This window comes from Tyto alba, unplaced genomic scaffold, assembly GCF_018691265.1.
Source record: "Tyto alba isolate M040663 unplaced genomic scaffold, T.alba_DEE_v4.0 Super-Scaffold_11, whole genome shotgun sequence".
NCBI lineage: Eukaryota > Metazoa > Chordata > Aves > Strigiformes > Tytonidae > Tyto > Tyto alba.
In genome coordinates this window covers 9,339,220-9,363,199 of record NW_024881273.1, presented here as the reverse complement: position 1 = coordinate 9,363,199, position 23,980 = coordinate 9,339,220, and the positions used below count along the sequence as shown (strand labels likewise).

Sequence of the window (23,980 nt, the reverse complement as noted above, 5' to 3'; positions counted from 1 at the left end):
TTCCTCTTTTCACTGGGAATTCCTTGGTGAGTTGCTACTTTACTCTTGGAAAAAAATAATTTTTGCTAGAGCAGGGGAACTCCAAGGTCTCAGAAGGACCTTCAGTCCAGGAATCAGCTCACCATAGGCACTGAGTTGGTTCATTTTGAAGTTCTCTCTCGATACGCATATGCAATTTCCATCATAACCCGCCCTATACCTGTGCAAGGCAGCTTCTTAAATAGTCAGAGGTGTTCATTCATTCTTATTGTAAATAAACCCTAGCTTCTCTATAGGCAAAGGCTGGCTCCCTCCCAGGGCACATTTATCAGCAAAGATGCACCTACTGAGTGAGGAGACCTTCACACAGGAACACTGAGAAGGGTATATTTGTCTGTCCTGATATCCACCGTCAATGTGCAAAAAGGTTAGGAGTCATTAGGAAGGGAACAGAGAGCAAAACAAAAGCATCATTCTAGGTCTCTACTTTGATCCATGTGTACCCACATGCGTAAGGCTCGCTGCTGACCATCCCATCTCCAAAAGGACAGAGTGGGACAGGGTGTGGAGCAGGGCTGAGTAGAGATGTGAAATATCTTCTGTACAGAGACCACAGAGACCAGAACCTGCAAACCTGGCAAAAGAGATGATGGGCATGGTTAGTGGCAGAGACTTCTAAAATCATTATTTAATGCAGAGAGGATGCTTAGGAAAATATAATCCACTGTTCGTTATCACACGGAAATGAGGGGGTGAAATGGTAATTACCTGGAAGCAGGATTCAAACAAATGAAAGAAAATGCTTATTCACACAATGTGTATTTGAATGATAGGATGCATTGCAACAGAGTATTACTAAGAACAAAAATATATTTGAAGTCAAAAAGAGAATAGGCATACTTGTGGAGGTTAGCTCTGTTCATGGCTGTTAAACACTATGATCTGGACGCAGTTTCTGGCTCAGAAATATCTAAACCATTGGCTGCTTGAATCTGGGGAAGGATCCTTCCACACATCCCCCCTTCTTCTATGCTTCTTTATCACCCATTTCTGGCCACTGTTAAAGACAGTGTCTGAAACGATGAATCTTGTTGTTTGAAGCAGTACAACATTTCATGTGTTTCTAACCAGGACAGATTTTGAACTTGTTTCCCAAAGAAAGGAAAGAAAATTTTGGCCTCTGCCATGTGAGATTTTTATCTTGTCTTCAAGATGTGAGTGTAGATCAGAATGAAAATCCAGCAATGTTAAGTATCTGATATATGTTAATAAATAACAAAATTTGAGGGAGTTTGGGCTCAGCATATGACATCATCTGCTTCACCCATCTGAGGGAGAAGGTCCTCTCCACCACAGCTGAGGGACTGGAGACCTCTCTGCAGGGAACAGTCCTTTCTCAGATAGCTTTGGCTGGAGGCTTCTTTTCCTTGGTTCAGCCAAAGATCTCTTGCCAGTACAACACTGTGGTCTGTGTCTGGCCCTTCTGGGAACACCGGGGAAGGGAAGCAGACGTGTCTTGGCAAGTGGAAGGAGTTCATTTCTCCCCTGGGGAAGAGGTAGTTTTCCTAAATGTGCTTTTTTTTTTTTTTAGACATTTTTTTTCCCTGTACTGCTGTGTTTCTTCTGCGAGTGGCCCTGCGAGCCACGTGCTGGGAGGGAAGCGCGGGCAGGTGGGCTTCTCTGATCCCAAGGGTGGAGCAGGGCATGGGGAGCCCGTACGGGGCCGGGGCTCCCTGCTGAAACAGGCACTGCAGAGACGAGCGGGGTGACCGGCACTTCAGTGTCATCTCCAAGAAGAGATTCCTATCTCTGGCTGATTTTCCATCTCCTTGGGAGGAGCAGCCCAAGGGCAAGAAGCACAGCTTGCTCGCTGGCCTCACAGGCCCACCAGCTGGGAGGGCAGAGCTGGCAGTGCCCGGTAGCTCAGCATGGCGTAGGTCTTCTCCTCCTACAAGAGCCCGCCTGGGAAACTTTATCTCACTGCCTCCAGGCTTCAGAGCAGGGGATGAAAAATTCCAAGAGGTGCCAGAGGAATGGAAGTGAGGTGGCTGGGAGGGGACCAACCCAAACCAGCCCCATCAAGAGAGGAACTAAAGGCACAACGTATTGCTGGGGTGGAGACAAGACTGAAACACAAGGGATGTGAGTGCCGAATTGAGGGGGAGAGGGATGGGATTAAGGTTTGGGAACAGAATTTATTGCTGGGCAGGGAGTTGAGACAGTGGGATCTGCACAGAGTTGTGAGCACTTACCAACCAGGCGAGTCACACTCCAAATATCTGCTGCTTCGCTGCCACTCAGAAATGAAGTGACCACCCAAGAGGGGGAAAGTACTTTATAGCCCAGTCGATTACTGGTTTCAGTGCTAAAACTGCCTGATGCAAAAGGCAAGTGGTTCAGAGACAAGCAGCTGGTCACACATCTGATGCATTTCTCCCATGGAGGTGGAGGTTTTGTAGCTTTTTTAGAGATAAGTCTGCTCCCAGTGACTTCACTGGGAACTCTGTGACCTGGGGAATCAGTCTCGCCCTAGTTTGTACTTTAGAAACACCCATCCCAGAGATCACATGGTTTGAGGGCTTAACCACAGAGCCCATCGCTTCCTCGGCACACACTCAGCTTCCAAAATCTTCTCTCTCCCAAAACGCCAACAACATCCCAGGAGCTGAGCGAGGCGCTTGGTAGGAGTGAGAAAACCACCTTCTCCTTGGACCTTCCATGCCAAAAGCAGGATGCTAAGTCCCAGTTTATTACATTTATAGGGTAAAGGGGGGAATAATAACCCAGCCGGCGGGGCTGCGGTGTCAAAGCCGGAGAGGCGGCAGGCAGCACCTCTCTGCCTGCAAAGCGGCCGCCGACACCTGCGGCAGCAGCCGTGGGGCCGCGGGTCTCGGCTCTGCGAGTTATTTTCCCGTCTGAGGCCTTTGACTGAGACCAGATTTCAGGCGAGGCTGTTCAAATACAGCCCTCCCTTTGAAGAGGTTTATGAGTGGAGCGTTACAGGAGATATTCCAAAGGGAAAAACAATGAAAGGTGAGAGAAAAGGGAGCTGAATAAAAATACTCCGCATACCAAATCCTTCCAGCACAGTTTGCCACCTACTTAAAAAGGCACAGTTTTAAAATACACATTGGGTGTAAAAGCCAAAAACCTGGAGGAGACATAGGGAGGGGCGAGTCCAGCTCTGTTAATTCCAATACCAGATGAGGATGTATTTTCATACGGTTGTAGAAAGAGCGAGACACATGAAAGAAACTGCTTTGCTCCTTTTCTTTCAGGGTTACATACTATGTGGCAGATGTGTCAGTCTTTTAAAGCCCCTGCAAGTTTACCCATAAATGTCTAACATTTATGCAACACCTGTTTTTCTCCCAAAATGTCACAGGACATTTTACAAGCTTTAGATTTATCATCTTCTCACCGTTGCAGCCATTGCTGAGGTGACACATGGTTCACATTTAACAGAACATAGCAACTCCGCACATTATTTTAGGAAAGGGCTGAAGATTAACATTGCATCATGTGAAGATTCAGGAGTTAACAGTCAAGTGAGAGCTGGCTTCAGATCTTTAATGTCCACAAACTGTCAAGACATAAGTTTCACTGCAATCCCACTACCCTCCCAAACGCACTTTCAGCTGCACACAGTGCTGTGAACCAGGCTGCGTGAAAGCAAAATTATTCAACCCATATTCACTTTAATTCTGAGCCCTCTTGCTTGATGTGAGATTTTGCACGCTCCTATTTTGTTGCCCTGAAAATGCACAAGAGACTTCCATGCAGCATTCGCTTATGCCATGTTTTCCCTTTGCATTTGAGCATTAGCAGCAAATGACCTTGTGCATTTCTGCAGCGAGAGGGGAACAGAGTGGTGTGACTTATCTGACCAGCCGCCGACTAATCAGCGCTGCTGCTTAGATGGGAAATAATGAGTATTATTTGCCCTGCACTATTCACAATCAGACTGGAAAGCTTAAAAGAAATCATTAAAGACCTCTTTTGGATGCTACAAATGGCAACGAATAAATTCAGTCGTATTCTGGGCATAAATTCGAGGCAACTGCAGTCAGCAAGCGGGAAAAAGAGACATTCATCAGCTTAATTATTTGTTGTGCGCTAATTGATCAGCATCCCCCTGCGGTGGCGAGAAGCCAGGGCTTGCACAGGGGCGAGTGCCACCCAGGGCAGCAGGGACGTGTGTCCTGAGGGGGCTGCCCCGGGCGGGTGGGCTCCGTGGGGAGCGGGACCAGCGGTGGGGTTTGCAGTTGGGGCAGGGGACGGGGCTGTGCTGCTCACAGCTTGCCCTGTGCATGACCCAGGAGCAGCTTTGAGAGGCAGGAAGGCCATTGCCAGCCAACCTCCAAGGCAGAGAAAGCTTCTGTTGTATATCTGGAGGGGATAAAGTCTTCCGTGAAGGACAAAGCAAAATCCCATCTCCTTTTAATCTTCCTACCCTCCTGACCCAGCACAGGTTGCCAGCTCCCTTCTGCCTGGCTGCTCTAGGAAGCTGCTTCTTGCTTTGTATCCTGCCACAGATAAAAGAAGATACTATTTTTTAAAACATCAAAAATGTGACACTGCTAAAGTGAGAAAAATAAATAGCCTGGGCATAACTGGCTGTCTCTGGGCTGGCGGCCACCTGAGAGGACCTCCTGGGGTGTGTGGCACTGCAGGGAGAGACTATGGCTATTTCCTTCTGATTCGTTTCAGGAAATCTTCTCTCCAGCCACTGTTCTCCTTCACTTCTTTTCTCTTCCCCTTCCCTTTTACAAGTTTTCCCTGGACAAGGCTGTCTAGCAAGACCTCACAGAAATCAGAAATGTCTCTCTTTAGGCTCCGCTTATGTACTTGGATTGCAGATTTTCTTAGTTGAAGATTCTTCAGTCTGGTCCCTGCAGATTTAAATGCACAGAATTTTCTGTTTTAAAATTCCCCCAACTTAAACCATTTGAAAGGGTGAACTTCCATCTGTCTTTCCTCTCTGCCTTTCCTTTTCATCGCATAAGGGATAAACCTACAGCTCCCATGAGAAAAACCTGTCTCACTCAGTTATCACTCAGGTTTTCCCTCAACTGCTTTGCCCCATAGCACTTAGAAAAGAAAAAGAAAATCGCCCCGCCCCTTCAGCCTCTTGACATTTCTGTCCAACACCTTGGAGAGGAAAACCAGCAAGTGCCCCGGCGGAAAACAAATGAGGACTTGCAGTAGATAGAGGACCGTGTGGGATTCATCCAAAGCTTTGCTTATCTAAAAGATAGGCAAGTTATCAAAACTTCTTCAGAGACTTTATGGCCGAGAATTCAAGGCCTGAAGAAAGGAGCTTTGAACCGAGAGGCTGCTGCTGGCTCCAGCAGGGATTTCCAAAGACTGTTCCTGTCTCCCCAGAAACAGGGGTCTGCTGCTCTCCTACCCCCAAGACAACAAGAAATAACCACTTCTCTGTTTTTTAGAGAAATAAGCGCCTGCTCCCAGCTCTCTAACTGCAACACAGACCTGTCAGATCTTGCTGTGTTGGCAGAACATGGGTTTGAGGCAGCTCGTGCAATCAGCAGCCCAGGTGACCACCCCGACTGAGGAAATTCCGCTCATCCAGAAGAATTAATGTTCCTGCCACAATGCTGGTCCCAGCAACCTGAATGTCCCCAGCTGGGCATGTTCATCAGCTCCTTAATTAGCTGGCGAGATACAATGAATGGCGTGTGAGCACAGAGGAAGGAGGGCTGCAATGCGGGGCGTTGCTTCAAGCCTCTGGAAGCGGCTGAGCGCTGCTGGGTGCTCCACGCACGCTGGTTCCCCCAGGCGTGTGGGTGAAGTCACTCACCCAGGAGCTGCTGGTCGCAGCCTCAGTGGCTAGCTGTTTGCCGTGTGAGGAGCGTTTTCAGCCATGGTTGGTTGCGATGGGATCTTCTTTTGGGGCTCAGAGCTTGGTTTCATAATCGTTCAGGGCGGCTTTCCAGGCGGCGATAAATTAAAAGCAGTGTTGGTAGTAGCACATGTTGCCTATCCTGAGAGAACGTTCTTGGCTTCAAGGGACATGGGGCTTCCCACAACATACAGTGTTCCCAAGGGATGTGCTAGCGGAGGGTGTTTGCTTTGCTATCCGACCTCACTTCATTAGCAAGTGTTACAAAAACCAGCGAACAAACCTTCCCTGCTCCACCGCCAGCTATTTGGCCTCTGGGTGGTCTGGCTCCTATTAAATCTTTGGTGATTATTTAGACTAATTACATTCATGTTTGCACAATCAGTAGCACGAGGGTAGGAAGCACAGCTGATGGCTGAGCAACTGAGCTCTGTGTGGTTTGGCAAACGGGCTCCCTCGCTCCTCTCAGCGAGCAGGCGGGGATGCGGGATCCGTGCGGGCAGGGCTTTCCCGGGGATCCCTGCTGGCTTTGGGCCATCCTGCTTCCACCGGTTCTGGCGGAGCCGCTCCCGATTTATGCCCGATGGAGAGAGACGAGCATCTCTTGGGTTCCCCTGAGCTACGTCTTGTTAAACCACGTTTGCTGGCTTCAATGGGGGGAAGGCTGGTTTATGGCGGGGCAGTTCACAAAAATTCAAGCCTGTATGTGCTGCATGGAGAGGAGGTTTCCTACAAGCTTCATCTTCGCCTTTCCCAGGCCCTCTGGAGCAGTGCCCTAGGTGTGAACCTGCATGCCAGCCCCCAGAGTTTAAAGGGGGCTTGCTCTTGTTCCATTATCTCGAAACAGCCCTGGTGACCTAAATGCTGAAAACCACTGAGAAGACCCTTACGAGATGCATTTTTGTCCCACAAGGGCCTTGTCAGGGAACAAAATACTGCCCGGCGTTTAAGCTGCAAGGGTCTTGGGAGGCACGGGTCTGTGACACTCAGCACGAGCTGCCACGCTTATCTCGACACGCCATGCTCACCCGCGGAGGCTCTGTCTGCAGCGGGGCCTTCATATTCCCAGTTAGGCTTGTCTGGGAGATTTCGCAAACACTTCAGGGCTGAAATCTAACAACAGGCTGTTTCCCAACACTTTGCAGCCCTCCTCCCCTGCTTTCCCCACCACCTCCAACATGGCCATTTGTCCAGGCCTGATTCTGCCCACCCTGGTGCTGCTGTGAACCGGCCCCGAGTGTGCTGGGTGGGAGGTACAGCTGGGTCAGCCTGATACGAGCCTGTGTGAGGGATGAGCTCTGACCTTTTGCAGAACCCTTTCCCATCCCTCCCTGTACCTGTCTGGGATTTCTCCTGTCAACATTCCCACCAGTTCCCCATAGGCTGGCCTTTCTCGGCAGGGATCTGTCTTGGAATGTCACCAACCTCTTCAGATAGGTGCTGTGTAGGGAGGATTTGTGGCCTCTCACTCATTTCATGAGCTGGTCTGTTGTATCGTTGTCTTCACTCCCATAGTTGGGAGCGTGGCATCAAGGACAAATGCAGCCCTGTTTCCAAGAGGGAGCTTGGGTTTTATCCAAGGTCTCATCGCCTGGCGTGGGAAAGGATGCTTAGGGCTCCCATACCTTTGCAGAGAAGGGAAGTATGGGTTCAAATGCTGCCCAGCATGGGTGCTGAGTTGGTCGAGGTGGGGGTGACTCAGACCTCCTGTGCGTTACACCCCAGATGTCCGTGCTAGCCCCTGGCCGAGCCCATAAGCCCACGCCTGCTCCTTTAGGTTCAGGGCAGTGTGTTTAATGCAGTGCACGCGCCTGGGGGGACGGCTGTGATTTAGGTTCTGTCTGTTTTCTCTTGAAGATAGATGGGTCTGTGGTCCAGCGTGGTTCAGGCGGGACCCACATTCCCCTGAGTGCTGCCGATCCACGCCATGGCTCTGTTCTGGATCATCTCCAGGAGATGTGTGTGCGTGCAGGGGGTGTGTAAAGGTGTGTGGAGCTGTGTTCTTCAGTTGTGCCTTTTTCAACCTATTTTAGTCTGTGAGACAATATCCTGCACTACTTCATCAAATGGCCAAGCCAGGCCCTAAGCTTCATTTTTAGTTTTTATTCCCCGCCCTCCTAGATATTAGCCAGGTTTTCTACAAGGGGAGATAGGTGTAGACGAAACACAGGACTTGGTGGTGGAAGGAACAAGAGCCGGTTCTTTAATACCGATTTTACAATGGGTATATCTGGAAATTCCAGTACAGGTCGTATATTCTGTTAATGACTTGGGCTTTCACAGACCTATTTAAAAAGAAAAGAAGCAGTTAATCTTGGAGTATGTATATCTGGGATCCACACCTAAATGGGCTATCATTTAGAAAATGGTTCAGCATTTATTATTTCTAGCACATCCAGCAGCTTTATTCATGGCTCTGTACTCCAGAGGGCTATCACTGTATGAGCCTAAGGCAATAGACAGTCCTCCTTCTAAGGGTTTGTATGGTTTCTCCGAATTGGGTATTTGTGACACTCCTAGTAGATGCTATGTGTGGGTTAGATTCCCTAAATACCTGTGGAAATCAGGTCCTTGGGGAACTCAAATGCATATTTGTTGTAGATGTTGTTTAAAGTGGAAACCCTGTATTACTGCTAAGTGTTTGGAGAATTTTGTCTACTTTAATATGACTGTGGATGTGCTCATTAGCCATAGAAATCTCTGCCTTTTCACAGAATAGAAAACTGATCTCTGGAGCTCACTGCCATAAGACAAAACAATTCATCTATCTGGACAATAGCACTGTAAAAATCAAATTGCATTAAAAAAATCTGTAAGGGACATAAAGTGAATAAGGCTAAGCTGATTATGAAGAAACTCTCTTACACTCAGGCTACCCACTGCTGTGAACTGCTGCTGAGCCATGAAACTATTTGCTCCTGGGGCCATGGCTCTGCCCCAGAGGGTAAGCTTCTGCTCTTCTGTCCATGACCACTATCAGGAGACCAGAAGGTTTCTAGAGGAAAATACACGGCATGACATTTCTTCTCTAGTGGCTTTGTCTCACCAGAAATTGGCTGCAATGTAGTAGCGATCTGGTATCTTTTGTGCACCTTTTGTTCAGGTTGCTCCAGTGCTGAGCACATGCTTACAGTGACCTGTAAGGAAGCAAAGGGGAAAACAAGGGACTCACAAGGAGAAATAGGAGGAGAGGGAATGAAAAGGGTAGATCACTTCAAGGCAACATCAAACTCGTGCCAGTTTGGGTTTCTAAGGCCACTCTGTCAGCACAGCCCACAGAGTAGGTTAGGGGAATGTGAGTCGGTAGTTTGGAGACACAGTCGTGCAGGGCTTTCACTCTTGGATCTGATGCTCCTGCAAGTGAAACGGGAGCATTTCTGGGATCTCCATGCCTGCAACGTGTTTCACTGTCCCACTTATGCATGGACAGCAGCAGAGACAAAGTGCAGTAGGCTGTCATGGCTAATTTCAGCCACTTCACTGAAATGCCTGAGTTGGGTGTGTGGTTGTTCTGTGTTCAGTGCAAAAGGTGTATCCACCTTCTCTGCAAGCTCGTCTCTCCTTTGAACGCAGGGGCCTCTTAATCGCCTTTGTTAGACTGTTACAGACAAACGCAGTGAATCCAGGCCAGGGAGAGGAAAAAGCCTGATGAAGACAAATGAAAGAATCGAGTTCCCAGGTCTCGCCTCCAACCAGTAGCTTTGTTGTACAACAGGGAGGATTTTTTAAGTCAAAATCATTGCCAAATCCAGATTGAAGTGAATGATTCAGGATAAAAAATAAAAATAGGAGAAAACTCCAGACATACTTAAATGTTTTGTTTGAGCCTTTTATCAGTGAAATAAGTTTTTATTTCAAGACATAACTTCAGCTCTGAAATACTCTTTTTTTATTTGTATGTCTTGAAGAGAAAGGTCAAACCTGAACTGTAGCAGATAATCTAAACCAAAATGTTTCCTTCTACACTGAACAAAAAAAGTCAATTTTTTCCTCATGTATCTTTTCTTTTTTCCTTTCCAGTATTTTAATTCAGTCATTAAACAATTCCTCCTCAGCCTGCTCCCTAAACCCCATTGTTTGCAGTCTTCTCTGCTTTCCTATCTAAGAATACTCATAACACTGTGATATGGGACAGTCCTGCTCTGGCTGGCTGCTGTTGGATCAAGTGACCCTTAAGCTCCCATTGTTTTCTGCAGTTTATAAACTCCTTTAGTTTCCAATTATTTGAATTAAATTGATTTTAACTTTTTGGACTCTCTCTTCTCTTCACAACCTCCACGTTTGCGCAATTGTAGATTCAAATTATTCACTGGTTGGTTATTTAGCTCATAAGTCACTAAGGCCATGGCTTGATGAAGAGTCATCACCCTATTCTACCTGGAGGGTCAAGTCTTCTGGCAATGAAGTCAAAAGCAAGGGGAGGAGGCTCTCTAAACCCTGATCTGGTGATGAGCGTTGGCTATTTAATGTCTCTGTCAGCATGTCCCTGCCTTAGGCTCCCCAGTTGTGAAATAAAGATCCCCACTCCTCCATCCCATCTCCCGTGTGCGTCAGGAGAAAGGCATGCTAGAGATGGACATGCAGGGACACGTATGGAAGGACTAGGTGGAACTGACAGCTATGTGATCATGCACAGTGCTTGGTCCACATTCCTAGATTGTTGATGATACATAGGGAACAGGCAGACCCAGGCTTTGTAGCCTGGAGAAAAGTGTTTATGAAAGAGAGAGCAAACATGTGGCAGCAAAACCAAGGGAAGCAGACAGAGCACGCGTGCAGCCTTCGCTGGGAACGTTTGAACAGGTTGTGGCACTGTCTTGGAAGGAGTGTAAAGGAGGGAAATGAGGTCATTTGCTCAGCCTGTGCAGATGGGAGTAATTCTTGGGAATTCACTTCAGGGCAAGCAAGACATGGTTCCACGGCCACCCCCTTTTCTTTATGTAAATGCTGTGATGCAATAGGTGAAAATCAACTTCCGCTAGCCAGACACTTCAGGCTATTGTTTCAGCTCCTTCCCACACTTCTCCAGAGAGGTCATGGACAGATGACAGATCGTGCATGTAGCAGTCTCTCAGTTGCATTCCTTTGCTGCTCCTCAGTGCCTGTTAGCTGCATCTCTTGACCTTAAACAGAACAAGTATTTAGAGAAGTGGCTGCTGGACTGCAGCTTCACTGATCTGCCAGGTAGTACTTGGTTCAGTTCCTGAGGAATCGAAACCCAGAACATTCATAGTTAAATGCACAAATGGATTTAGGCATGGGAGCAGCTCCCAAGCCATAGGGCCCTACTACAGAATGATAGCCTACAGAGGGGAGCTTATGGCCGAGGAGTAGGGTTCACCAAAACCCCCAAGCTAGAGGTGGGTAGGAGTGCTGTGGGGAGGCTGGAGCTGGGACCTGCTGGATCCAGTAGTTTGGTGAGCATTTGATTTGAATTGGTCATGTGAGATGAGGGGTTTGTCACTTTGCTGTCATTTAGTGTTTGTAGCCCTTGGGGTAAGGATAGCTTTTCAGAAGAGGCTGGCAGTGTAATGTGATCCAAGCATTACGGTAAGTGCCCCGAAAAGCCCCAGCATTGCCTGAGAAGTACATGTCTCCCCAGCCAGCTACATCCATGTGCTTGATGTGAACTGTTAAGGGAGTAACTGCTGACCACTAACTCCATCAGTTGAACAGGTTCTTCTTTACACTTTTCACAGCCTTTCTGATGGACAGGTAGCTGACCTGAGGCCTCAGTGCACCACCAGCTCAGCACTGAAATAAATCACTGTAAAAAATAACATAGCTGAAGGCTGCAGCTGATCTCTGAAGACATCACTCCAGAGGTCTCATTTGTCCTCCAGGATGTGTTCCTTCCTTCATGTCTGTGTCTTTGGTTTCCTTCCCCAGGTTACTCCCTTCCCTATGTCCTGTGACCTACAAGGCGAGTGTGCTTGCCGGGACCCCAACGCCCAAGAGCACAATCAGAAAGACCTGCGTGGCTTCAGTCTTGGGTAATGCCAAGCGACATGGAATGGAGGACCACACTGCTCGAGGCAGGCTAGGAGAGACACCACATCCCTTTCGGTATCGTTTTTAACATTTAGCTGCTCAACTGGATGGCATTTCTGCACCAGGGACCCTTAGAATTCAACCAGTCTGCCTTTAATTTTTGTCCAAGAAGAACTCAAAGTAGGGGTTTATGTATTAACTATATCTTAAATAGTGATGACGAGAAACAACCAACCAAGAGTCAAGTCGAGAAGACTTTCATGTATCAAAACAGCATGTTATGCCCACCTAATTTGAACAGTTCATATCTAGATTCAAGGCGAGAAACAAGCTATTTATGTACACGTATTTATAGAAATAAGTAGAGAAAGAGAGAAAGAGTGAGAGATTATGATCAACGCAAAAACACTTTCCCCTCCCCAACATTCACAACTCAGACCGTTCGTGGAAGAGGCTGTGCTCTTGGAGGACTCCAAGCTGAGCCTTTTCTGATGCTGAATGCCAAGGTATCGCATGCTCGGGGCACTGAGGTTGGGGTGGGATCTCCACAGGGCTGTGCCTCTTGGCAAGTGACTTGCCAGACGCCCAGCCAGCTCGAGACGTGGGATGCATCTGCTCCTCACAGGAATGCTACTTCCAGCCAGGGAGCTCAGCAGACTGCAGTGGCCTTTCTGTACAGCTCCTCCTTCTCCCCCTGCCCTCAAAAAGCCAACAAAAAGTCCCCTAGTAGCCTGCCTGCCAGCTGCAGGCCTGCTGGGACGTTTCTGTGTGGAGATGGGCAGGTGGTCCCAGGATGGAATCAGGGAGTGGGGAGTCTAAGGACTGGCATCGAGGAATGTGGATGATTGCTTCTGAGGAGCAGAGAGGGTAACTCGCGCCCGCACTTGTCATTTGAGCATGTCTGCTGCTGCTACTCCTGCTGCTATGTCCCATACAACTAGTTTCCTTACTGTGTCAGGACAGGGTGAAAAACAACCCCATGCAACCAAACAGTCTGCCTTAAAGCTTACCTACAACCTGCCTTTCAAACCCTCTGGTCTCTTCCTCAGCATTGGGGCAAGAAAACAGGACACCAGCCAGCCAAAGGAATGTGCTTTCTGGTCTCCACCCAGCCAAGTGGTTCTCTAGACCTCCTCCACCCCCTTCTTATGGTGGTCTATATCTAACAGCCACTTCATGCTCCTGTTTTCTCAGGAGAGAGGAAGAGGAGGAGGAGACACATGCTATGGGGAAAGGACTGCAGGAGACAGTATTAGAATTTTGGTCATATTTGTCAGTATTAAGCTGCCAGGCCAATGGGTCAGAGACTTTTGATAAAACAGGAGCTTAGCTGCTTGTAATCTTCCAGAAGGAAGGGCATTAGCTGCAGCAGACCTCACATTCCCTGTCATATCGCTCCATCCTCCTGTTTCAGCCCGGAGGGGAACACGTTGTGCCAGACCCTTGGGGACTCATTCCATCATGGGGTTCATCACACTGAGTCACTGAGGTGCCCAGTGCATCTAGTGCTGCCGCTGCTGCTACAACCCATCCCATGGAAATCCCAGAGATCTTCCCAGTGTGGCTCGGGCTTGTCTCCTGCTGCTTCAGGCTCCTGCTAGGAAGAACACACATCCAAAAGAGCGTCCTTCCAAGTGTTAAGTCTGTCTGTTCCTTGGGACTCTCCTGGCTTGTACAATCTACTGGGTAAAGACAAGTTGGAAAGATTTTTTTCCTACTCCTGCTTGATTGAACATTTAGGCACTCTAGCAAGGCAGAAGGGTAAGGGGAGGGATTGTTTAACTCCCCTGGATGTAAAAATGAGTAGGAGAACTAGAAATGGAAAACTGGCAGGGTTGTAGCTGCAAGGAGCCAGGCTCTTGTCACCTGCTGCTGGGGTTGTTTCTATCAGAATAAACCAGACATGAATGTCAAGAAGCTAAAATATAGGGGCCTGGAAAGGTGATTGTCGTGATAAGGCGAGGAGCTCTCTGTTGTGAAGCTCCTAGTTATTCCTGGAGAAGACCTGGCCATGGGGGCTGTGCGGCTGGCTCTGCTCCCACCGTGCCGGGGTGGGCAGGAAAGGGAGGCACGGTGGGATCAGGGCTTCTTCCGTGGGGTTAGGCTGAACGTCCTGCAGTGTAGAGACAAGTGGCAAAAAATGGGCCTGGGCAAAACTTCCACTTTTGCCCATTGCCATCTAATTAATGGTGGAATAACTGTGAAAAGGTTGCTTCCTTCTGGTCCTTTTTTCCTCCCCTTTTGTGTTGGCAGTTCATTCATGTGCCATCCAGCCCATCAGAAGAGTTCACAACCTCGAAAGCCTTTCAGTTTGCCAAGTGTCCTCAGTGCCTGAGGCATCCTGGCACGATCTCCTCGCTCCACCCCACCTGGGTTTCGCCCTAGCAGGGAGCTTCAGTTCAGGTCCTGTGTGCATCCTGAGTTTGCAAAATCCCCTTCTCAGTTATGCAGCTCAGCATGGAGGAGATTTTCCATCCACTTTTCCCACCTAGGACATTGCCCAGGAGAGACAGGTCTGTATAAGCATTATTGCCACTTGCTGCTGTGGGCTCCTCTGCCCGGCCAGGGCCAGCCTGTGCTCGCTGAGTTGGAGTCCTTCTCAGCTCAAAGGAGATGGTCACCTCTTGCCAGCACAGCCTCACACCTCAGCTTCACTCCTGCAGTCCAGGCATGACCCGACTCCCTTTACCACAGGCAGACTTTCCATGCTGCTATTTGATTTTTTTTCGAACTGCCATGTTGGCACTGTCCATGTCCTCCAACAGGACTGATGGAACCGGGAGCAGAAGAAGTTCTTCTCTCAGTCATGTTAAATCCAATGGCATGGTGTTTTTATTTCCATTGGGAAAAGATTGCATTGGGGCAAAGCTTTGCCCTCTGCATTTCAGGTGCTGTACCGTGCACCCAGGAGGATGCGGAGAGGGGAGCCGTGGGGCATGGACACCTGCTCAGCTCTTGTCGCCTCGGCTCCCACCCTGGGGCAAGGCCAGCTGGATGGCCTTGCAACATCTACCACTGTAAGGGCCTTGAATGCCCAGCGGAGTCCCTAGGAAAGACCCTCCACGACTGTGGTGGCCATTGGGTGGGAGGTGAGGGGGATGTTACCCACCACCTCCACCTGCCAAGCCAGCGGTGTAGGACAACATCAAACAAGCAGCTTGGGGCAACAGGAGAGGGTGCTCATGCTGATGAAATGTAGCTGCTCATAAAGTCCAGGACACGTTAGTGCCAAGATCTTCTCTGTCACAGAGAGTGAGCCAAGGCTGCACCCTGCCTGGGGCCGCCAGCCAGCCTGCTGGCTATGGGCAGCATCCCTGGCCAGAGGGGGGGAAAGCTGGAGCAGAAAGCGGTTAATGGTGCATGGTGGGGTGGGAAACTCCTATCAGCTGCTACCCCTCTCCCTCCCCACCCTCTCGTAGACAGGCTGAGCTGGTGTCCTGCTGCTTTTCTTGCATCTTCCGCTGTCCCCCCCAGGCTGAGAAAGGAGGATGGCACCAGAGGACTCTGGGAGTCGGGTTCCAGCTACCTCCCTTCCGGTTTCGGTTTCACTTGGTTGTAACTGTCGGTTTGTTCTAGGTTTTACCTGTGTTTAAGAAAAAAAAAAAAAAAAAAAAAAAAAAAAAAAAAGAGAGAAAAAAAGAAAACCCAATAGCCAACAAAAGTTTCTTGCTGCAACTGATTCAAGTGGGGGAAAAAATAACAACAAATGAGGCTTTACAGAGACGAAGAAAAGAAAAAAGAAAAGAAAAAAAAATAAAAAAAACATGAAAAGGAGAAAAGAAAACCCACATAATCCAAATCCAAGAAGAGCAAAGCCTATTTTTGTGTGTTTGAAAGGAAAACACTGATTCTGCCAGCTGAGTAGAGAGCTAGATACTTAAGTGTAGATTTCCCTAGAAGTACCGTGAGGTTTTATAACATTGTCTGGATTTGTTTTCCTTGTGCTTTGTGATAAGTCCAGGAACTAAGGCTAAGATATTTTTTCCCCTGGTATATTGTTGTTTGAGGGGGGAGGGGGGCGGAGTTTATTATTATTTTTTTTCCAGATTATTTTTTTAAGTGTGTATTTGTGCTTATTTTTACATTATCCAACTGTACATACACATTTAACCAGTATTTCACTGTGCTCTAATTACTGCACTCAGAAGCACTGCACAGTCTGAATCCCGAAGAGCTGCGAGAGACTGGGAGTGAGATAGGGGAGGAGAAAGCTGCTACGTGAGCAGACAGGTGATTCCCGTGAGCGGGAGGTGGGGTGCTGACCGTCCCCTTCCCGCACTCCAGCCCATCGTTTCCATTTGAGGCCAAGCTAGAAGACAGGAGGGGATGGGATTACGTCAGCCGAGGCTGGGATGCTCAAAGGGCTTTCAGAGCTGGCGATTTGGCCTTTGAACTTTTTTGGATGCTGTGGAAATTCCCAGCCTTTCGGCAGCGGCTTGCCCTCCCCTGCCCGGTCCCGGGATGCCCCAGTGAGTGTTAACGGGCCTGTTCGTGTCACTGGGAGGGGACCATATGCCCAGCTTGCATTCGCCTTTGATATCTTCAAAGTTGTGGGCCCCATTTTGGTCCCAGTGGGGCAACAGAGCTGATTTGCTTTGCGTTTCTTCCACGTCATCCCATCCCCTGGGGAAAGCCACCTCCCTCCGGGGATGCAGGAGCGCCCATGCCTCCAGCTGACCTCGTGTGTTGTACGCACTGGAGCCCCGGGGACAGGCCCCTTTCCACTGGAGGACCTTGGCCACTGAGTTCAGTGGGAGCATGACCAAAAAATCAGCAGAAGCAGGTCCAGGTGGCCCAAGATGTATTTCCTTGGAGCTACGGTCAATTTGAGCAATAGGGTTTTGGTGTCGGGCTGTTCCTGCCAGCCGGGGAGCTGGGGTTCAAAACCCCGGTCGTTCTAGCGGGAGCAAAGTGGGGCTTAATGTTTTGTTTCTGTCTTAGTTTGGCAAACTGAATTTTCCCCTTTTTCACCTGATCTACACATCCAAGATTCATTAAGAATAATAACTGCTTCCTCTGAGGCCAGAAACAAGAGCTTGAGTTGGCTTCAGGTGTTAGATGAGGAGTCTTGGTGCTACTTGGTGGTGGTGTTAGTCCTGTTAGGTCGAGATGCGGAGCTAATGAGTCCAAGTTGTCTTTGGTTCCCATTCTGGTTTGGTTTGGTCTTTTGGTTTTTCATTCGTTTGGTGAGGCCACAATTCAGCCACCAGTTTCCATCTTCTGAGTGCAAAGAACCAGGGCTTTAACGAAACATTTCACCAGCAATTAAAGAGGGAATCGGAACCATTGCGGAGTTTGCATTGTACGGCCTCTGTAATTACTTACCTGTCTGCAGATGATAGGCTGAATTTTGCTCCCATCAAGTCAACGGGGGTTTTTGTTGTTGTTGTTGACTTCACTGGGAGCAGGATTGAGCCATACTATATATATAAATATATATATAAATATATATATGATATATATATAATATTATATGTGTAATATTATATATATATATCAGTGTAATATTTACAAATAAAACTGTGATCTCGTCTAGAGAAAAATGTATTCATATTACCAACTGCTCTTCCATATTTATGTATCATATTGTATCTTTTTATTATTGTTATAATTATTATGATTATTATGGTTATTATTATTATTATTACGGAATCTTTCTTGGCACCTTTTGGAAGCCATGTCAACCAATACTCCAATGAAGTGCTGAGGATCTATTTTCACAAGAATTCTACTGGTCTACTGTATAAAAGAGAAAAGAAAAAAAAAAAAAAAAGAAACAAGCAAAATACAGTTCAACCCTTAATTCTGTACCTCACGCCTGTACGTTTGCTGCTCCGATTTTGGGTTTTATTTTGCGTTCGTTTGTTTTTAACGGATCTAATTTAAGTCTCCAAGCAATATATAAAGATGTAAATAGTAAAGCTTATTTATTAAGATTGTCATCTTTTTTAATTTATATTTACACAATTGTTCATCTAATTTATTTTTTTTTTCAATACAGTTTTTAACAGTTGTCCTTTTTTTGGTTCATGATGTTTTTTAAATCATTTTCACAGAATTTCTTTATACAGGTTTTTCTCTTTCTTTTAATAAGCAACAACTTCCTCTGGTCTTTCAAAAACAGGTCATGTTTCACTCAAAAGAAGTTATGTCAGATTCATCAGAAATATTTTGCCATTGTTGATTCCTATACCCTAAAGTTCTATATTATATAAATATATAATACCTTGTATGCTTAAATATTTAACTGTGTGATTTTGTATATATCTTCATACACATGCTCACACACATATGAGGGTTAATGTCCCCAAATGTTGGGAGAACAGAGAATCAGAAACACAAACAATATAAGCTTGTATTAAAGAGTTCTGAACTGGACCGCTTGCTCTCGCCACGTCTCCTTTGCTTTCGGTCGAGCCGGCCCCCAGCATCTCCGGGTACCCCGGGGGGTGGTGAGTGTGGCCGCGGGGTCCCACATCTGGCTGCACAGCTGCAGGGGCCACCCTGTCCGCGTGCTCCTGCTGAGCTCCAGCACTTCAGTTCTGGGCACGGGTTTAGGAAATCGCGGTGCTTTGACAGAGCCCTGATGGGAGGGAGCTGCAGCGGGCGGAGGGGGGCAGCGCCGGCCGGAGCCACCTGTCAGCCCAAGGGCCCATTTCTCCTCCAGCCGGTTTGGTTGTGCCACGGCGGTTCAGGGCCTGCTTCACTCGGGGCAGGCTGGTGCCTGGTGTAACTTTTGGGGTGAGAGATGCTTGAAAATTTGAAGGCTGGATGCTTCCAATTTTAAAATCCGTTTTGTTTTGGTTTAAAGTTGTCCGTGGTCTCTGCTCACCCTCTCCATCACATGCACGACATGGTCATGGAGGAAAGGAATCCCAGAGGGAGTTCACCTTGACTCGGGAATATTACCTAGGAGGGAAAGAAGGCTGAGAGCTAACAGTGCAGCCACAGTCCTGATGCACAAAGCCTTTGGACGCACAAGAAAACATACAGATAAAGATAGGGCAGTCTCCAATGGTCAAGAGACAGCTGGGTTTGCAGTCACCCCGCACCAGACCACGGCCTTGTAAGGTGCGCACAGGCAGCTCACGCACGTCTGGTGGTGATAAAGCCTCATGGCCAGTACAAACACACACACACACCTACCCACACATGCAGTGTTACAGCCTGTCCTGGTCCCGACCCCTCAGAGCTGGCTCACCTCAATGAAGATGCATGCCCTTCCCCTGCAGAATGAGGCTCCGCAACCCGGTCCTGTTGTTTTAGCCGGCGCGGCGATGGACACATGCCCAAAGGCATGCCCAGGTCCAAAAGGAACGGGGTGGACTCCAACCACAGGGCTGTCAGTTCTTGCTAATGTGTGAAATAAAACCTGAGCAGGATTAAGACACTTTTGGTCCTCCAGTACCAAACGTGTGGCTTTTTGCTGCCATGGCAGGTGTCTGTGGAGAGGAGGGTGGGCTGGCGGAGCTGCAGCTCCAGCGAAGGCTCAGCCCTGCACAGCTTGTGCAGCCCGCCTGCCCCAGCCAAGGGCAGCTCCCCTGAGCAATTAAATTGATGATCATTAATGGCAAGGTGCTTTGGCCCTGTTCTGGCCCACCAGCTTCGCAGAATTTCCTCCCGCTGAGGCTTTGCCTCCCCTCGGTCCCAGCCGTGCTGGTCCTGCCGTGGTGCCCCACTTTGCCGATGCTGCCCCCGCGTTTTACTGCTCCAGCAGGTCCCCCACGCCAGGGCTGGGGCCACAGGGCAGGACCCAGCCTGCCACCCCTCAGACCCTGCTCTGGCAGGCAGGGAAAGGGCCTTTATGCTGTTATACTGAGAAATCTGTATCGATTCAGCTTCCAAATGTGAATTGATTCAGCACTGACATCTCCAAACCTTGAGAATGCGCTTGTAGCCAGGATAGGTGCCATTCAACCCTGACAGTTATTGACCCCTAATCCTAAAGAGAGTAATTTTTAACCTAGTTAACTCCCAAACTCATTAATGATTTAACTCCCCAGGAAAGCCCTGGTAAGACATGGAGGCTGGGAGCACGGGCAGAGAGAAGGAGGGGGTGCATGGGGGCAGGAGTGTTAAATACCAGCTATGCTTTCCCAGTCACATACTCCCCTTTGCATCTGCTGTAGTCAGCACTGGGCTGTAATGCCAGCTAGCTCCATTTGCTAGCCAGACATAGTTACAGTACTGCCTGGTACCACTTTGCCTCCCTTTAAAAGTGTGGCAGTAATACCACAGTGAATAACCAGCCTGTGGATTGAATAAATTAATTCCACACCACACAATCCATGGCACATTTGGGGACAATAGACTGAAGGATGAGAATTTTTTTTTTTTTTTTCACCAGCATAAGTGAGTCAGTAATCATTATTTTGCATTTTAACTGTCAAAATCCACTGCAATATATTGAGCAGGGAGAGGCAAAAAGAGAGCATCATGCTTTCTATACCATCCTTGTCTATGGTCAATGCATTATTAATAGGGCATAAGCGTGACACAGACAGCCCTATCAATAGAACATACGGTAGATAAAAGGCCCCATAAACAATGTATTAAATAGTTTGTGTCTATACTGGACGTGGCTCTGAGCAACCTGATCGGGTTGAAGATGTCCCTGCTCATGGCAGGGGGGTTGGACTAGATGGCCTTTAAACATCCCTTCTAACCCAAACCAGTCTGTGATTCTGTGATTCTATAGCAATACACCGATCAATTGGCTGTGTGTTGAACTATCTATTAGGCATTAGTAAGGACCTCAAGATGGGAGCAACCATAAAGCCAGCGAGCAGTGGGCAGCTCGCTCCCGCTGGGCTGAGCTATGTTCAGCTCTGTTCCTCCCTCATGTGCACAACCTCCCAGGCACGATCAATTGAAATGCACAATCAAAACAACAGCTTCTATGTCTGGTTTAGGTGTCTGTCTGGAAATCAATTGCTAAAGAGCGGGAGAGTTAAAAAAATAAAAATCAATACATGCATTGAGCAAGGTCTGAAGCCACGGTCCTGTGAGATGGCAACAGGGCTCATGGGCACCCGCAAATGTTAAATCTGGCTAAGACCTAGCAAGGAAGGCAGCTTTATTATCTCAGCCCCATAGCAGTAATGCCGGTCACCTTGCTGTGCGGTGCCCAGCCCAGGGAGTCTCATGACACATTCCAAGTCACCCAAACTGGGCCACCAGCCACTCCAGGAGGCCCACGTGCTGAAGTGACTGGGAGGCACTTGTGACACCAGCTGCGGTTCCTGTTGGCTGCATTAAATCAAAAGGAGCTGACTGCATTAATTATATATGAAAGCTGGGGAAATTGCTCTGAATTCATACGGCAAAGTCCTCTCCCAGCTGAAAGCCACAGCTTCTCAAACAAGTATGGCACTGGTAATTGTGGTAATGGGAAAATGAAGCTGTTAGCAACTTTGAATGATTTGAACAAAAAGACACAGTGGCTTAAAAAAAAGCTTCTGTAGAAAGACTGGAATAGCGCAAACTACTCACAAGTATAGAACAAAACTTCTTTCCATGTAAGCAAGGGCATCTGAAGATCAAATGAGCGTTCAGGTGCACACGCTGCAGATGCATGCCCACGTGCTCGCTTGCTTACACACAGACACACACAAACCCTGCAAACACTTTGTTGTCCAGCACTGTCTTTTCCTGGGCTTTTCCGTGGCACGTCCTCAGTTTTGCAGTTTATAAGGCATGCACCTGAGTTGTAAAGAAAAATGAGCAGTTCCTAGGCCAGAATTTGCCTTTTTGCTGTGCGTTACCTACCACAACACTGCGATGGCCCCACATTTTCCCTCTGCCCTGAATTGGAAGAACAGCTGCCTACATCATTCAAGTCAACAACTGGCCTAAGTTCTCTGATAAAATGCAGCCAAAGGGCCAGGGTCTTACTTTTTTTTTTTTTTTTTTTTTTTTAAGTACAAATGAGGCAATACTGTGTCAAAATAGTTTTAAAGGTCTTGAGAATCTTTTGGCTGACTTCTCTCAGGCCTGGGGAGTATTGTTAGTGGTCAAAAACAGCTTTCATGAAATTGATACTTTTATTCATATAAAAAGTTATTCACAAATTTTTGATTGCTTTACTTATGTCAAAGAACTAGTCCAAACAGCAACATGGTCACTTCTAGCCACCCCCACCTTGCCCTGCTCTTAAGACATTATCTGCCAGTTCTCTCATTTATAAGTCACTCCCCCCACTCATATAGTTTTTTTAAAGAAGCCTAAGAACCTCATATCTAAGATGACTGCTGCTCCCCTTTGTCATCACCCAGCCCACAGGGATGAACCAACTTATGCTTCAGGTTCGTTGGCATTTTTGATGAGAAAGTAGAAATAGGCAGATGGTTCTGGCTGAACTTCAAACCCCAGCACTGCTTTTGGGCACTCACCTTGTAGCACAGACACACTCAGAATAAGTAGATCTTTTCAAAATGTCACCCTAATAACATGGTCTTGCCCGAGCCCTGATGCCTCTGTGTTCCTGTAAGGCGTGAAGGCTCCACGCCACAGCGGCTGCTAAACGGGCTCGGAGAGACGGGAGGGTGGGCAGGAGCAGGGGAGGGAAAGGGACTCCTTTGTATTGCACACTTTATTAATACTGCAGTGCTCAAACTTCCCACCCCAGCATAAAGCCTCCTGACCCTGCAGCACCACGTGGAATGCCAAAGCTGAAGCACACCGTCCCGACGCCAACTATTCCCCAAAGCCTTTGGAGCTCCTGGCGCCCAGGAGCTGCCGCGAGCCCGTGGGGCACGGCCTTGCCCACCCCGGCACTGGGAATGGCCAGAGCTGCCCAAGCCATGTCCCCCCCGCCATGGTCCCTCCTGGCTCAATGTCATGGCCACCAACACCGGGGGAGGAAGACAGGCCAAGTGTGCTTAGAAAAAGAAGACGGAAACCTTTTCCTTTGTGCCTTGCAGCGCACAAACTGATTCACACTGGTGATGCTCGGCTTCTGGAGAGCTGACCCTGCCTCTGGCCCAGCAGGTACAACGTTGAGTTTGCACCTTCTCAAAGCAAGGAGATGGGAGCTCACAGGCCACTGGGGCAGCTGCCGCATCGCCAGGCCCGGGCAAGGCTGAGCGTTGGTGTTACTGCCAGGCTTTGTCCATCCCGGGCACCCGCCGTTCCGGAGAAGACCTGGGCTGCCCATGCAGAGCAGCCCCTGGCACTCCCTTGGCTTCTTCCCCAGCCTCATCAGAGCCTGCCACCTCCAACCAAGCAAAAATTCAAAAAAAAAAAAAAGGAAGAAAAGCAGAAACCAAACAAGTAACTAAAGGAGCAAATGCAGCATTTGACTGCAGAGGCCTCTGCCGTGGAAGAAGCTGTCCCAAAGCAGTGTGTCATCAGTGGCACAGCCACCCAAACAATCGGCCCCTCTGTGCACGGTGCCAGCTGCGGCCGGGCCGGGCCGAGGGCGGTGCGGAACAATGGCTGCGGGGACAATGGGGATTGTTCAGGGCCCCTCTGCTCCGCGGGGGGGGACAGCCCCCCGCAGCCCCGCGAGGGGACCTGCGGCTGTCACCAGCTCTGAGCTGCCAAACAAGTGGCAGATTTGGGGTGCCCTTACGAAGGGCGTGTGCCCGCTGAGCTGTTCCAGGGATGCTGAAAGTGACAGTGAATCTGTTTGTTAAAAGGAAGAGTGTGAACACACGTGCGATGAAGAGTGAGTGGCCTCTGCAGAGAAACCACCTCCTGGTGCTGACCTGGTGTTTACGGGGTGCTGGGGGGTGCATGGATGGGGGGAGTAGGGCCTGGCTGCGCAGGGATGCTCTTACTGGCACATGCACTCACTGCAAAGGCACATGGAGAAGGTTGCTCCTTTTGACCTGGACTCATCCTAAAGCTGGTGACTCCATCCAGGAGCCACTGATGCCAGGTTACCTTTCCCTGCTTCGTGCCATCAGGCAAACAATATCAGCTTTGCAAATGGATGTGAGTAGTTTATCTATTAAACCTGGATGATGGCATCTTTTTGCCCCTCTCCCCACTCCCTTTTCACATTCCATCTATCCCTTGGTGATCTCCCCCACCCAGGACAGCACTGGCTCCTGATCTGCCAAAGCCTGGCTGGTGGCACAGCAAAGTCAGGGTGAGGGTTGGTGAGAGGAACCAGCTCCTGGGGCAGCAGCAACTTGCTTTGGA

General features: G+C 48.6%; 1 protein-coding gene across 1 annotated transcript in view; it reads left to right on the top strand.

Moving 5' to 3' along the window:
• PAPPA (pappalysin 1) overlaps positions 1 to 17,582 on the top strand; it is a 184,107-nt gene extending 166,525 nt beyond the window's left edge. Inside the window, exon 22 of the mRNA XM_033012026.2 lies at positions 11,732 to 17,582. Coding sequence (XP_032867917.2) covers positions 11,732 to 11,839 — 108 coding nt within the window. The 3' untranslated portion in view covers positions 11,840 to 17,582. The remainder of the gene's footprint in view (positions 1 to 11,731) is intronic.
• Positions 17,583 to 23,980: the final 6,398 nt, after the last annotated feature.